The sequence below is a fragment of the Conger conger genome, chromosome 2 (assembly GCF_963514075.1).
Source record: "Conger conger chromosome 2, fConCon1.1, whole genome shotgun sequence".
In the NCBI taxonomy this organism is placed as follows: domain Eukaryota; kingdom Metazoa; phylum Chordata; class Actinopteri; order Anguilliformes; family Congridae; genus Conger; species Conger conger.
The window spans coordinates 64,140,904-64,155,530 of record NC_083761.1 but is presented as its reverse complement, the minus strand read 5'-3'; the positions used below and the strand labels follow the sequence as shown (position 1 = coordinate 64,155,530).

At 38.6% G+C, this 14,627-nt stretch overlaps 1 protein-coding gene across 1 annotated transcript in view; it reads right to left on the bottom strand.

Annotated features, from left to right (window-relative positions):
- dnah9 (dynein, axonemal, heavy chain 9) overlaps positions 1-14,627 on the bottom strand; it is a 124,391-nt gene that overhangs the window by 77,939 nt on the left and 31,825 nt on the right. The window contains exons 28-37 of the mRNA XM_061223225.1: positions 13,529-13,633; positions 10,874-11,031; positions 8,950-9,088; positions 7,381-7,668; positions 4,119-4,329; positions 3,411-3,538; positions 2,905-3,013; positions 2,442-2,589; positions 1,413-1,587; positions 38-211 (exon numbers count right to left, since the gene is read on the bottom strand). Coding sequence (XP_061079209.1) covers positions 38-211; positions 1,413-1,587; positions 2,442-2,589; positions 2,905-3,013; positions 3,411-3,538; positions 4,119-4,329; positions 7,381-7,668; positions 8,950-9,088; positions 10,874-11,031; positions 13,529-13,633 — 1,635 coding nt within the window. The remainder of the gene's footprint in view (positions 1-37; positions 212-1,412; positions 1,588-2,441; positions 2,590-2,904; positions 3,014-3,410; positions 3,539-4,118; positions 4,330-7,380; positions 7,669-8,949; positions 9,089-10,873; positions 11,032-13,528; positions 13,634-14,627) is intronic.

The window sequence follows — 14,627 nt, the reverse complement described above, 5'->3', positions numbered from 1 at the left end:
TTTAATCTGAGTGAAATTAAATAGTAAAATTACAAACCTGTAGAGGTATATCTGGATCAAATTCGAATTTGGGAACCATTTTTGACCATGGTTCAAATTTCTTTGTCTCAGGGTCAATGTAGTAGTCAAACACTGAGCCTTGAGATGGGAACTTAATTGTTTTGAATTCAGTCACCCACCATTTACTGAATTCAACTCTGTAGTCCACCAGCTGCAGAGAGAATAAAAGCAATTTATTTTCCACATATACAGGGCCATTTGAAAAAAAGGTCATAGTCTTCATTTTGATTTTCCAGCACACTAGTTTTTGACTAAAAACAGTTGACTTTTAAGTCAGTAAATCAGATTATTGCCTTTCTTGATCCATGCACTAGGTTCACTGGAAAAGAGGATTTGTTATATACACAGGTTATCAGCAGTCACACGGTGCATATCTCAAAATACGAAGGAATGCCCTTAACAAATTCATGCACAGCACACATTTAACCATGTTAATACCAAGCACGCACAAAGCCTATTTACAACTACAGATTAAGAGTTGCAAAATAATTGTAGAATTGTATAGCAATCAGCAGTGTGAATAGCATTATAGCATGAATACACAATTACAGAAAACACCAAACATGATTATGCTGATGAAAACATTCATTTCCATCCGATGGCGTAATTACCAAAGAATGCCCTGTGTACAGTGCACATATTTCAATGCATTACTGTAATGATGGCATAGACAAAAGAGTGTGTATAAAGGTCTATGTACATTTAATTATGTGTGGCTTCTTGGTCTGCTATGTGCTAAATGATTCAACCTCTTTGTGCAGATTCAAAATATTTCCGTAAATGAATAATAATTTGTTCAAGAGGAATAATCGGATAGCGATGGTGGCCACGCTATCCAGCTCACATGGCAATTATGAATGGACGCCAAGAGTTATTGAAATAATGATGAGCAACACGACTGGGTTAAGTCCTGAATTGCTTAGACCTGGCCCTGGCCCAGGGACTCCAGTGTTATTTTGGCAGCTACCTAGTGGTACTCTGAGAGCCCAGTGAGAAAGATCCCATGTTTTAATGGCACATAAAAATGACATTTTATTTGAAGATTAACTGGTAAAAGTAACTTTACCAAACATGGAGACACTTTTTTTTTTAGCTAATCTCAGCACATTTCCCAATGTGCAGCAGGGTTGTATATTTGTAAACTGTCCTTGTTACTGTGCATCTTGAATCTTAATATTGTGGTTTATTAAAGATGCATGCCTGGTTTAGAAATTTCACAAAAATGGAGAATGCAAAACAATGGGGCTAATACCATTTTCTTCAGATTCCTACCATTGTATTACCATTCCTAATTCAAAAAGTGTTGCAACTCAAAATTGTGCTATGATAGCTATGCCATCAAATATTTCTACCTGGTCCTGGAACATGGCTCCACCAAATGCCCAGATGGCAGCAAAGACAAAGTAGAGCTCATACAACTCCTTGGGACAGTCCGGTGGTGTGTGCTCGGGTGTAAGGAGACACTCAAGAAGATGACACAGCATCTGAACCATGCTTTGCTCAGGCACTGGGATGATCTTTTTGAACCTGAGTGGAATACAACAAATTACTGTTATTTATATTTCTTACGTGTTTATACGTGTCTTAGGACAATAGATTCCTACGCCATTTCAGCACTACATAAAATTGAAGTCTTTTATACAGCTTCATGGACTGTGTACTTGCCGATCATAGGTTTGCTCGAAACAACGGCAACGGCAAAATGATATCCAATGATTCATGTAATTCATGCACATCCAGCTATTGCTGTGCCTCCATAGTAAACCTGATTATGTACCATATCTCACACCACTTTCTCCATCACCATGGCAACAAGATATCTCCCCCCCTCCTCTGCCTGCCGAGAGTGTTTTCATTCAAAGAGCCAAGGGAAGGGGAGACCCTGCACATGAACACTTACTGCTGACTGGAGGGAGGGTCATAGAAATGACACTCCAAGAGATTAGCCACAGGACAGCTGATATTTTGAACCTGTTTTACTCAATTACTTCATTAATATCATCATGGTTTTCTTGCGAACATGTAATTACAGGCCTAGGTTAGCTACAAGGTATGACAGTACTGCACATCACTATGCATTCTCTGAGATATGCATTGTCTCATCCTCTTTATAATTGCTTTCAAGAAAGGCCACTATGTTTTACAAGTCAGCTAGCAAGCCCATTCTGGTTCACTGACAATCAGCACAAGGGGTGTCATGTATTAGCTACTGGGATAGGTGGGTAATGTTTTGCTCTTATTGTCTACATTAAAGTGAAAGTGTAGCAAATTGAAGACTGGTACCATGTTTCCTTTTGATTGTAAATGCTTCTTACAGGAATTTTGTTTGATTAGTTCTGATTAGTGCTAACTAACCAGGCTAAAAATCAGTTTGTGGTTACCTTGATCTGAGGGTATCAAGGCAAATGGGAAGGTACTTGTCAAACAAAATGGTCAAATTTGCTTTCTCTGCCTGGACCTCTCTTTTGTCTATCCAGCTGGACACAGGTGGGTTCCAGCCCAGGTCTGCTGGGTTAATGTACAGGATTCCTAAGAGGACAGAGCAAAGACAGACAATTGTCAGAAATGAGAAACAAATCTTATTTCTTTATACTGAAAATGGGAATCCCTCATTTATAATCATTAATGATCAAATTTGCTTCAATGTTAAGTTAGAGGAATTGGAATGGAGTTAGCAGTGCCATGGCAAAAGGTGAGATGTGAATATGGTACACGTGAGTACTGTAAAGCACTTTCAATGTCAGAAAAGTGCTTGCTGTATAAATGCAACTATTCAATATAATTTGCTATGTGTGCCTAATTCTAAATGCAGTGAGTGCACATATGGAGAGGGGAAACACTAACCAGCTCGAGACACAGTGGCTGGGGTTGCAGTGCGCAAGTGGCTGATCTCAAACACTAGCCTCATGGTTGGGTTCAGAGGAATCCTCTCATTGCTGGCTAGGGTTAGCACCTATTACACAAAGCAGTTACATTTTTAGGTAATTACAAAGTCAGTGGGTGAGTGTGTGCCTTTGTATGAAAACTCTTCTAGACTGCATAGTTTGTTACTACCTACAAATACATTCACTAAGTCAATCATTATATCCCCTAAACCATTTGCTTCTTAAAACTGTAGCACATTCTCTACCTTCCTCTTACACATGCAGTACTATGCCATGTAACTTCTTGTACTGTATGTATGTCATGTTATACCACATATTGTCAGTTGTTACCCTGTGTCTCTGAGTGCACTAATGTAAATAATACTTTAAATTCTGGCTGCTAAATGTAAATGTATTCTAGTGCCCTCAATTGCTTATTTTTAGGATGTTTTAGGCTGAACTCCCGCCAGTTAGTCAGTGAACTACCTTGTTGTCATCCATGACTGTGTTCAGAGATTCAATCCACATTGGGTCAATATCTCCATCCAACACAATCCACTTTGGGCCATCGTGGCTGACGTTGGCCAGCTCACGCATGATACAGGAGAAGAGCCCTGAAAAATGTATCCCAGTTCATGTACAGTTCACCATTCGCACACTTCTTTGTCAAATTGCCACTCAAATTATACTCAATAACCAATAAGGACAAAGTGAAAACATGTTTACAGAAATCTTTGCTAATTTATTAAAAAGCCGATGGTTCAACTTTCAGCATGACAATGACCCGAATCATACAGATGCTTCCCATCCAATCTGAAAGAGCTTGAGAGGATATGCCAGGAAGAATGGGACAAACTGTCCAAATCCAGGTGGACAGAGCTTTTAGAGTCTTACCCAAGAAGACTCAAAGCAATGATTGCTGCCAAAGGGGCTTCTACAAAGTATACAATACTTTACAAAGATTTCAGTTTTTGATTTTTAATAAATAAATAAAAAGTAAAAACATGTTTTCACTTTGCCTTTATGTGTTATTGGGAATACATTGATGGGCAAAAATGGCAATTTTACCCATTTAAAATAAAATCTACAACACAATAAAGTGCAAAAAGTGAACGGGCTCTGAATACCATAACATAACATAACATAACAAAAGCCATGTCCAGTCCAAAAATGTAACAGGTCCCTCGGGCTCACCATCTTTCCACTCGCGGGTGGCAGGGTTGATGATCCCAAAGAGTTCATCATTGGTAACTGCCTTCGGGTTTAGGTCGGTCCACACGGCCCGGCGCTTCATGTTCAGATAGGTTTTGTTCAGGGATTTCATCACCTGAGACTTTCCTGTGCCAGCATTTCCCACCACAAACACAGAGTGCCTCACGGCGAGAAGCTCTTCCAGCTGAACGACCTGAGAGAAAAACAAAGCAGCATGGTAGCACCAATACCACATTCAATACAACTTAAACTTATTAGGAAGGACAGATCCAGTAAGAGGGGTGAGGGTGTAGTTCTTTATGTAAATTAAAATCTTAATGTGCAAGAAATTCCAGAAATTGACCACCTCTTGCCTCGTGAGGATATTTGGATTAAGCTCACAGGGGAACATCAGAAGGGTCAGAGTGTTTTACCGACTGCCAGTTTCAGATAGTAGTGAGAAAACAATGCTCTTTGAAAAAATAAATCAATCTTGTAGGAGAGGTGAGACCACTACCATGGATGACTTCAATTACCGCAGTATAATTTGGGAATTGGTGATGGGAAAAAGTTGGGAGGAATTTTTTTTATCTTTTTTTGGCATATAATTTTTTTGGCACAGTATGTCAGTCAGCCTACAAGTGGGAAATCAATTCTAGATCTAGTGTTATGAAAGGATTCTGACTGAATTTGTTGTATAGAGGTAATAGAGCCACTTGAGACAAGTGATCATTCCACAATTAGTTTTGATGTGTTTTGGCAAATTAAGAAAGCCTGCTTTAAGTCCAGAATTTTTAAGTAATGTAGAGTGCAATTTGATTGCAGGACTGTGAAAAGTGGGGCAGGTTCAAAAGGGTTATATTTAATGCAAATTCATTCCAAAAGTGCGGAAAGTAAGCTGAAAAAGCAGTCTCCACAGTGGATGAATAAATCTATATGGAAGAGTTTGAGAAAAAAGAATAAACTGTATAAGAATGACAGTACTGAGAGTAATAAGACAGAATATTGTAGTATGCACTCTAAGGTTAAAAAACTAAGGGCAGCCAAAATGCTCTTCAAAAGGCACATTGCTGAAGCTGCTAAATGTAATCCTAATAATTAATTTCAACGCTGTAGTAGGAAAAGGAAAGTTAGGATGTTAATTGTATTAAGAACAATGAAGGAGCACTGCCGTAAAATAATATAAATATTGCTGATGCCTTAAGTGGCTAGTTTGTTGAGAGGTTTATCAGAATGCAGGTTACTAATAAGCCAGAAGGCACTTAACTCAGTTAAGTGAGATCATTTTTAAACCACTGTCATTTTTAGACAGACTTTAGAAACTGGAGAAAAACAAGGTAATTTCATTCCAACATACAGTACTTTCTTATACTGTATAAGAAAGGGGACCATACTGATTCAGGAAACTATAGGCATGTCAGTTTAACTTAATCACATGTAAAATATGGGAAGCTATCATTAGAAACAAACTAGAATTAAAATAATTACAGCCTAAGGAACAGCCAACATGGTTTTCACAAGGGAAGGTCAGCAAAAGGGAAAACCAGGCTTGATATGGTGCTAGATACCATCAAGCTTTTAGGTAAATTAAGAATTAGGTACAGGTTTAGTGGTAAGAAATGTGAACATTGCTGTGCTGAATGGCCTCTTCTCATCATTATATTACGTTCTGTTATGTTATGTTAACCCTCAATGACCAAACTTATATGACCTTAACTTATTGTAATTTACCCCTCTTGCCTAACACAATAACAGAGAAAACAATTTCATGGCAGCAATCATTTCCAAAACGACACCCTGACATATCTCAATTGTGAAAATATAATCTCCCATCAACTATAATAATTACGTGGCAGACAAAGGCTGTTAATGTGTTGATGTAGGGCAATTCCAATATACCCAGCTACAAGCTGTCCATCAGATACTACTAGATACATATTAATTAGGAAACAGGAATTCAATCCTCAAGATAAATGCCATGTCATATTTCTAGCTCATTTGCGTGGAAGAGATTAAAATATGACAGGAATCCTACTTTTCCAACTGAATCAAAATATTTCAAAACCCAGATACTATTCTCTTCAACATTACAAACGGTTAGAATTTCAATTTAACTCCTGCTATGCATAACAAAACCACTGCAAATTGAATTTAATAAAAGAAATGTAGCACAAGTGAAACCATCACATACAAACACAGAAAATCTCATAAAATATCCATTGAAATGACTTTCTTTTTTAAAATATTGACAACATAAAGATAATTTGCGAGACAATCGGACAGATAATTTCTAAGATGTTTCATGCAGGCTATGCCATACCAAGCTTCTAGTTCTTTGATGTACAAAAACACAATTACACTTTGACATCGATTGAAGACCTTTAGAATGCACCCCCTTCTTAAAAAAGGGAGAGAGATAACAAATCTGTTCCCCCAGAGACGGGAATCTTCTCCACAATGCCAATGGCATGCTCAATCAATGCCATTGACTGGGCCCTCCATGCTGCTGTTCACAGCAAGCTCAGCTTTTAAAAAGCCATGTTGATTGCACCTTTGATGTGTTGTCCATGAGGAGCCATAATTAATGGCAAGGTAGCATTTTGCAGTTTCTCATTCTTGCATTAAATATGACTATTTTCATATAGCGTCAGCGATAGGCGAATATGGTGCCGTTGACCTCCTGTGCATCAGTCAGGTCTTCTTTTAAATGGCTCTCAGAGAATGCCAGGGTTAACTGCTTTCTTAGAGTCCAAGCTTATTTACAGAACATCATTTCAGTTCTTTCTGCGCTCCGTTGACCTTCTGAAGATTGTCCTTATTTCCCATGGCAGTAGATACCTACGCCTTTGATATCTATAACTTCAAACTAATGTCTGGAATTAGGACTCAGAGTCTGGCACCTGAAGTACAATCATAACTCACAGTATATTACTTTGCCCAATTCATCCAGCTCAGCCTCAAATGGGGGTATTCATCTGATACCCCGATTTGAAGCTGAAACAATATCAGCTTTATTGCTTTTTGAGAATAACACAGAGCAGAAAAACATGTCGGATATAGCAAAAGCTAATGCTCAATCATTAACCATCAAAGGCCAACCAATTACTTTCAGGTTGATTTAAGGTCTTCTGTTTTGGGATTTGGGAAGCTGAGTCCTTTTGTGCGTGTGTGCGTATTGGGGGGATGGGGGTAGCGTAATTTTGTGTACTGAAATTAGAACTACAATGCATCCATTTGATATGATATCATAGATTTTTTAACTAACCTTCAGGATGAAGTTATCTTCAGCCTGCAGCTTCAGGTCTAGGACAGACTGCTTGACAAACTTCTCAAAATCCAGGTTTCTCTTGCGTGGAACATCCAGAGCGGGGAATAGGTCTATAATGAGGCCCATGAAGACGGGCATGTCGTCTGTAACGATTTTAGGGATGTTGAAATCTCGCAGAGCCCTCATTAGCACCTGATCCTCTGGTCTATCTGGGTCTCCTCTCTTTAGGGACCCTGCCACAACCAACACAGACTTGATAGCACGCAAGCCCCAGTCATAGTGGTCCTGCAACACAGAGAGGACATGAATAAGTCCATAAAGGAAAGTATTGCGCAGAACTTTTTAATATAATGCCTACATAGACGATACAAGATTACCCAATTCAGTCACTATCAGTCTATCAGCATTAAGTATTTTACAGTAAATGTAAAGGTAAGTGAAAACCAACAGTGGAAGACTCATACGGGTTCAAGCATAGAAAAATTGGCAATGCTAAAGTCATTTAGACAAGCAGTTTCAATTTATACTATACTCATACATAACTGTGACAATATTTAATCTTAGCTGACAGCCATGCCCCACTCAACTGGAAGAAACATATTCCTCGTATTAAAAAGAGATGGGATATTCCTGAAACATTAAACAGCAACACAAACTGATACTTGACTCAAATCTTTTAAACGGATAAAACGATATCCTCCCCATTTTATTTGAATTGACTGAATACTAGCAACACAATGTCCCTGGAAACCGTTTACAGCATTACCGTATTTCCCATTTGTCTGGCTCCCAATTAATTCCCGTTCATTTCTGAGACTAAGGCTAAATAAAATGGTCTGTTTTTTGCAAAGGGAGCGAATTGGGAGCCGGTTATACCCTACTTTGCTACTTTACTAAAATGGGGTTAAGCTCCACAATATTACTTGTGTTATACCAAAGTAAAATATCCCTTTAATCCTAATGTTGTCCTCAAGCCCTTATCCTGAAAACCCCCAGAGGTTTTCTAGCATGAAATTTGATTACATTTTCTGGAGTGACATTTCTATCATTAGAACAAAAATAATAATAAAAAATATTTTAATATTTTAATAAAACAAAATGTGATGCACCATCACAGTACAAAGATTGTCTTTTGAGTCTTTTTTAACCATGCAGTTATGCAACGGGAGTCATAATCAATAATCAAAGCACCACACCTATTACAGCAAATTAATTATGGTGCATTTTATCATCAAGATGATTGGTGTAGACTAAAGAAATAGTGTCTCTGGACTGTGTTATTCACAACAGTTATTCACAAATTTACTGATGAGTGACAATTGGGTTTTTCATGAAAAATAGGCTTTCTCAAAAGGTCTGGTGACCCTGTAGATATGTGACCCTATGGCTAAGGGTTGCTTGCTAAATATGAAGAGAACACAAGGGTTTTACCTCACATTCATAGCTCAAAAGGCTTTTCCCCTGTTAAATATTGAGTTTTTGTTGAATAAAAAAACACACAAAAAAGCTTTTCAGGTTTCTTTTCTCATTTGGAATAATTTCAAAATCCTGTCTTTGGTTGCATACCTGTTTAGACAGAAGCTCTTTGCAGAGTTGGTACAGGGTGATGAACTTCCTGGCCAGAAGTCTGGCTTCAATGAAGCCTTCAGCAACCAGCATGATCTCACAGATTAGCTCAAAGTCTGGCACCACCATTGCACAGGGTCTACAACACAGCCAAAGTATCAGATGCACACAAAATAGCGTTGTTTTGTTTTGCTGTATTCCTATGAAAAGCTTAATACTGTATGACAAATATATTTTGTGCAATGTACAAAATGTATCTAATGATACTGTAATCTGTAATATGTAGACAGGTAAAGTGCATAAGGGTCATTACTGAGGATGCAATGAATACTTAGTAAAGTATTCTATAATGCACTTTGAGTTACTGTACTGCCGTTCATGCGTCTCTTCAGATATTGTATTACAATGATGGTCAATAAAATTGAGGCTGTATCAGTATCTGCCAATAATAGCTCACAAGTTTTGGTATCACACCAATACGAACATTACAGCAGATGTGATGTTCAATATGATGAGGCAAAATACATGCCCTTAGATAGGTCATGCATTTGATTTGTTACTGATGTAACAGATGTAAATATTTCAACTGAAACTGTATGCTTTCAGTCGACCACAATCATAAAATAATAGAAAAACTAGAAATATATGTATTAAAGTGCAATATCAGCCTATGAGCTGTATATTTATCTACACATACTAATAACATCATTGTGAAGCTGTATCTACTCCCACGTTTTCCCATTGTAGTTGTTTAGATGCATCAGGATCCGTCAGGATGGAATATTTATAAACTTTTTTCTTTTTGTCCCACCATTGGCACACTCGCTTGGGGTCTATTCCAAGGCCTTACTGCTGTTCCAATCTGATTTCCCAAGAAAGATATTACTTTATAGCATCTAGTTTAAATGTAATATCAAATTGCCTCTGTTGTCTGTAAACTAGCTACTGTACCTACTGCAGATTAACTGTGAAGCAGTGGGACATCGCCAAACTGATTCCCTTTTAGCAGGGTGAGATTATTGTAGGCTGGCATTCATTCGCATTTTTACATTTCTATTCCTGGCTATTAAAACAACACTTGCCAGACACTTGGCATCAAAGGGAAGTTTTACATTTAGCAAGTTTAAATATTTAGCAAAACAAAAACAAAACATTTTCTCTTTTTCAAAAGTTGACATCTGTGCTCATCTACTTCTTCCATTAATATGGAAATGTAGTTGCAGTTTGCAGGTTTCAGCAATAGTCAATGTGGCCAGACAAATATTGGTTATGCTGCGTTCACATGTCAGTGGTATGCAGTCGACAGCAAACCGGATATGTAATGTATTTCAATGAGACAGCGACGGAAAGCTCCGCCAGCATTTAATATCGCACATCACAACCTCCACGGAACCTTTGGCCACGTCCGGAATGTTTTTGTTTTTTTAGAAGCAACATGAGTTTTTGTGGTCCCATCCTGTCTGCTTAGCAGCACAACTAACATTAAACGTATGAGACAACAAGTGCTGCCCTTGCCAATTCATGCTTGTATAGTACCAGATCACCATAGCAATGTTTACATGACGTCACACTGCTGACGTCAGCTGTTCCACATTAACGCATGGTATAACCCTTTTTCCCATCAACATATGAATGCCATACTACTGATATCGCCTCCAGAATGTCCATATTGTGCATCCGCAGTCATTATAAAGCCAATGTAATAATAATAAAATACAAGACAATGTAATACAATGTAGAAAAGAAGGGAAATGAGGTTTATACAGAAATCAGTTGGCTTAAAGATAAAATGATTGATAAAATGTGTTTGTGCGCAGTCTTTGAGCCTGATTGGAACCTCGACAGTCATTTAAGCTGCAGAAAACAGGTTATGACATTCATGCATAGTTTATTCATTCCAGCAGGATTGTTTTCTTCTGCTCACCGAAAGAGTGCTTTTAGATTCTCCGGCAATTCTGTCCTCCCTGCATATCCAGGGTTCATGGTAATGAAAATCCCCACAGAGGGGAAGAGGTTGACCTCTTCTCCCATGAAGTTAAACCTCTTCTTCTTATCTCTTATGGCATCCTGAATGCTTTTAACCTGAAAGGGGACAAGTCATTTCAAAATGGCAGACACTTTCACATGCAGATCACCTACATGGTGTCAATTTCACCAACACAATAAGAAACGTTCACAAGAATGGAAAAATATGACATTATATTAGTTGCTACAAAATGTTCAAAGGAACAGGATGACAAGTATTATATAAGGTTGTGTGTTTGTATACTTAAGGATAAATAATAAAGGATAAATACTTTCTAGTATACATATCTGAAAAAGGCAAAGGACGTGAAGCTTAAAACTTGCACATGTGCATAAACCAAATTCATGATACATGAAATGCAGTGTTTGAACAAGAGTACTTTAAAATAACAGAAAATTATCTGAGGGTTTGTAAGATTAATTGTCTGAGTCATGTGTTAATCCCCTCCTTTAAATTGGTGGCATAACATCACCCATAATGTCGCCTCTTCTGCAGGTGCACTGCGCAGTGAGTTCAAGAGAGGACAGAAGATCAAGTAAGCACGCAAAACGAAAAAAAGGAAGGAATATATTCATCTGTCATAAAACACGGCGGGAAAAGCTGTGGATCGATGTGATTACAGTATACTGCATAAAACGTGGAGAATTACATTTCTGTTTCTACGCAGGAATTGTGGCCAAACATACTGTTTGTTGTTTTAAGTGATGAAGTGATTCAGTAAGGAACTGGATTTTCAAAACAGCACAAGAAAATACTTCAGGATAAAACCCTTAATTTTTTCATCAGTAGTCACACAGATGCCAACATGTCTCCACAAAGGCCCCATTCAAAACTGATGCCAACTTGTGGATAACTGACACTTAATATACTTCATGCACGGAAAGTAGAAAGTAACAAAATGTAATCTCATGTATACTATGCCTGTCACATACCAATTAGGCAGCCTGACACAAGATGTTCATTATAACTTTTCCTTGACTTTGAATGACCTCAGAGTCCCTGGTTGGAAACATACTTTTAGGATTTAACAGAACACTATTAAACTTGGCACCAAACTCCTGCAAAACTACTTTTGTGAGGAAGGCAATGAGAATGGCATAGTGAGGTAGTAGGATAGATGAATTAGGCCAGCATTTGGAAATGGATCTGCTGAATTGAATTGGCTTTTCAACTGCCTGACTGTTTGTTGCAGCGAACCAAGTATGCACAAACACTGCCAGCTTGAGACTCATTCTTTCAGTGACTGTGAATGATTTTAAGGAGAGGAAGAGCACCACTAATTTGTCTCAATATTGATATGTCTGTAAAGCCTTCTGTTTGCTTTTAGTTAACCTAATGGAAAATTGATCCCACCACCTGTGTTTGCAAAAAGAAACTGCATTGAGGTGTATCCCTGCACTGCACAGGTTTCACAAAACAGAAGAAACACTCGAAACAAAAGTCAAAAGAGTCTGTTAAACAGCACCAAAGTTTTGGTGAAGACAGAACTATAATTTGCACAAAACTATTCACACTAGTTTGGTCATTGTTGTAGTTGATTAATTGCGAACAATTTCCTGGGTTTAAATGTATCAGTATGTTTTTATACATTAGTATTACCAATATGAATATGTTTTCCTATTTAACACAAAAAAATGTATCATCTAGGGTGCAGTAATGTGCTCGTACAATATTTAAACAAATAAAATGCTGTGAACAACACCAACCCACTGGTTCCATCATTCACAATTTTAGAAATCCATTATGTACAGGGACAGAAAGTTCTGTCATCTTTAAGTAATAAGATCTAACAAGAAACAGAAAAACAATAATACTAACTGTCAAGCAGTATCAGTGTGCACCATCAGTCTACACATGAATGCCCTGTAACAGCTTGCTAACAGAGGAAACAAAAATATCATCACCATCATCAAGAGCGCCAAACAATATCTCTGTGCCTTGAGGCAAAAATCACAACACACATCACCCATCATCCCTTTTTTTTTTTCAAAAATTGTGTCAGTTTAAAACAATGTTTTTCAAACTTTGTCCTGGGGAACGACTATGTATGCAGGTTTTTGTCGTAGCCAATATCTTGATCAATTAAAGTTGCTGAAGTTAAGTTGTGTACTCCCAAGGACATTCTATTCGTAAGGATTGCCTAGAAAATACACATTACACTCAGTCTATAACCATGGTAAGCCTTTGATAACTACAAAATGGTTACTTGAACTGATAGATAATAGAGGAGGTTTTTCCGTTTATGTTTCTTAGCGGTAATTAGCTATTCCTAACCCATGATTTCCTGGTGCATACCAAGCACATAGAGCTGAGGACTCATTTTTCATTCAATATTAATACAATAATACAATACCATAATAATAACAATACAGTATAATCAGGCTTTGCTTGATAATTAGTTTGAATCCCTAGGATTTCTTGCCAGCCTTTTTTAGACAGGGCTCCAGGAAGTGAGCCGTTTGGAGTTGACAGGTATGTCTGCTCTTGTTTCTCCACTGTGACTCAAACTAATAGAAATAAAATTAATATTCAATGTGCAGACCGCTGGCTCACCTGTACAGCAACCACCGAGAGAACCTCCACTGAGATTCTGTTGAACTCATCAAAGCATCCCCAAGCTCCGGTTTGCGCTAGGCCTTTGTAGATGTTTCCACACGACTGGTTTGGGGGGAGGGAGGATGACAAGAACAGGGAAAGACACAAGGCATTATCATCCCAACTGAAGTACTGCCTTAGTATGTCCTCAAGCCTGTGTGTCAATAACTAATCATGAAATGGGTGCATAAACTTCTGAGGAGATCATGCTTCTCTATTCTGAGCAGTCCCCATTAGTATGCCTAAGGATGCAAAATTGCGTATGTGACAGCCCAAGCCCGTTATTGCCTCATGAGAATTCTGGTACACCTAGATGACTGACTGAAGGTGGCCTTTATATCCTAGCGCCTTGAAGTCTGTGCCTTTTGTTTTACATTTTATCACTGTGGTTCACAAGCAGGTGGACAAAAGAGCATAGGCTAGGTATACTACTCAATAAGAGAAAGAACCACCAAAATCAGTAGTTATTTATGTTGGGAGTTATTTCAAAGCCAGTGACTGAAAGGGGGCGGCACGGATGGTGCAGTGGGTAGCACTGCTGCCTCACAGCAAGGAGGTCCTGGGTTCGAATCCCCGTCGGCCGGGGCCTCTCTGTGCGGAGTTTGCATGTTCTCCCCGTGTCTGCGTGGGTTTCCTCCGGGTACTCTAGTTTCCTCCCACAGTCCAAAGACATGCAGGTTAGGCTGATTGGAGAGTCTAAATTGCCCATAGGTATGAGTGTGTGAGTGAATGGTGTGTGTGCCCTGCGATGGACTGGCGACCTGTCCAGGGTGTATTCCTGCCTTTCGCCCAATGTATGCTGGGATAGGCTCCAGCCCCCCTGCGACCCTGTTCAGGATAAGCGGGTTAAGATAATGGATGGATGGATGGGTGACTGAAAGGTTCTTGACTGGTGAAGTCATTCACCTGATTTAAATCCTACAGAACATGCTTTTCATACACTGAAGACTATCCCCTGATACAAGCAGGAGCAAAAGATAGCAGAGAAGATACTCAGCAGCTTGTGACTGGGCTGGGTGGAATAACGGTATACCATTAGAAATATGTGCAATGCAAA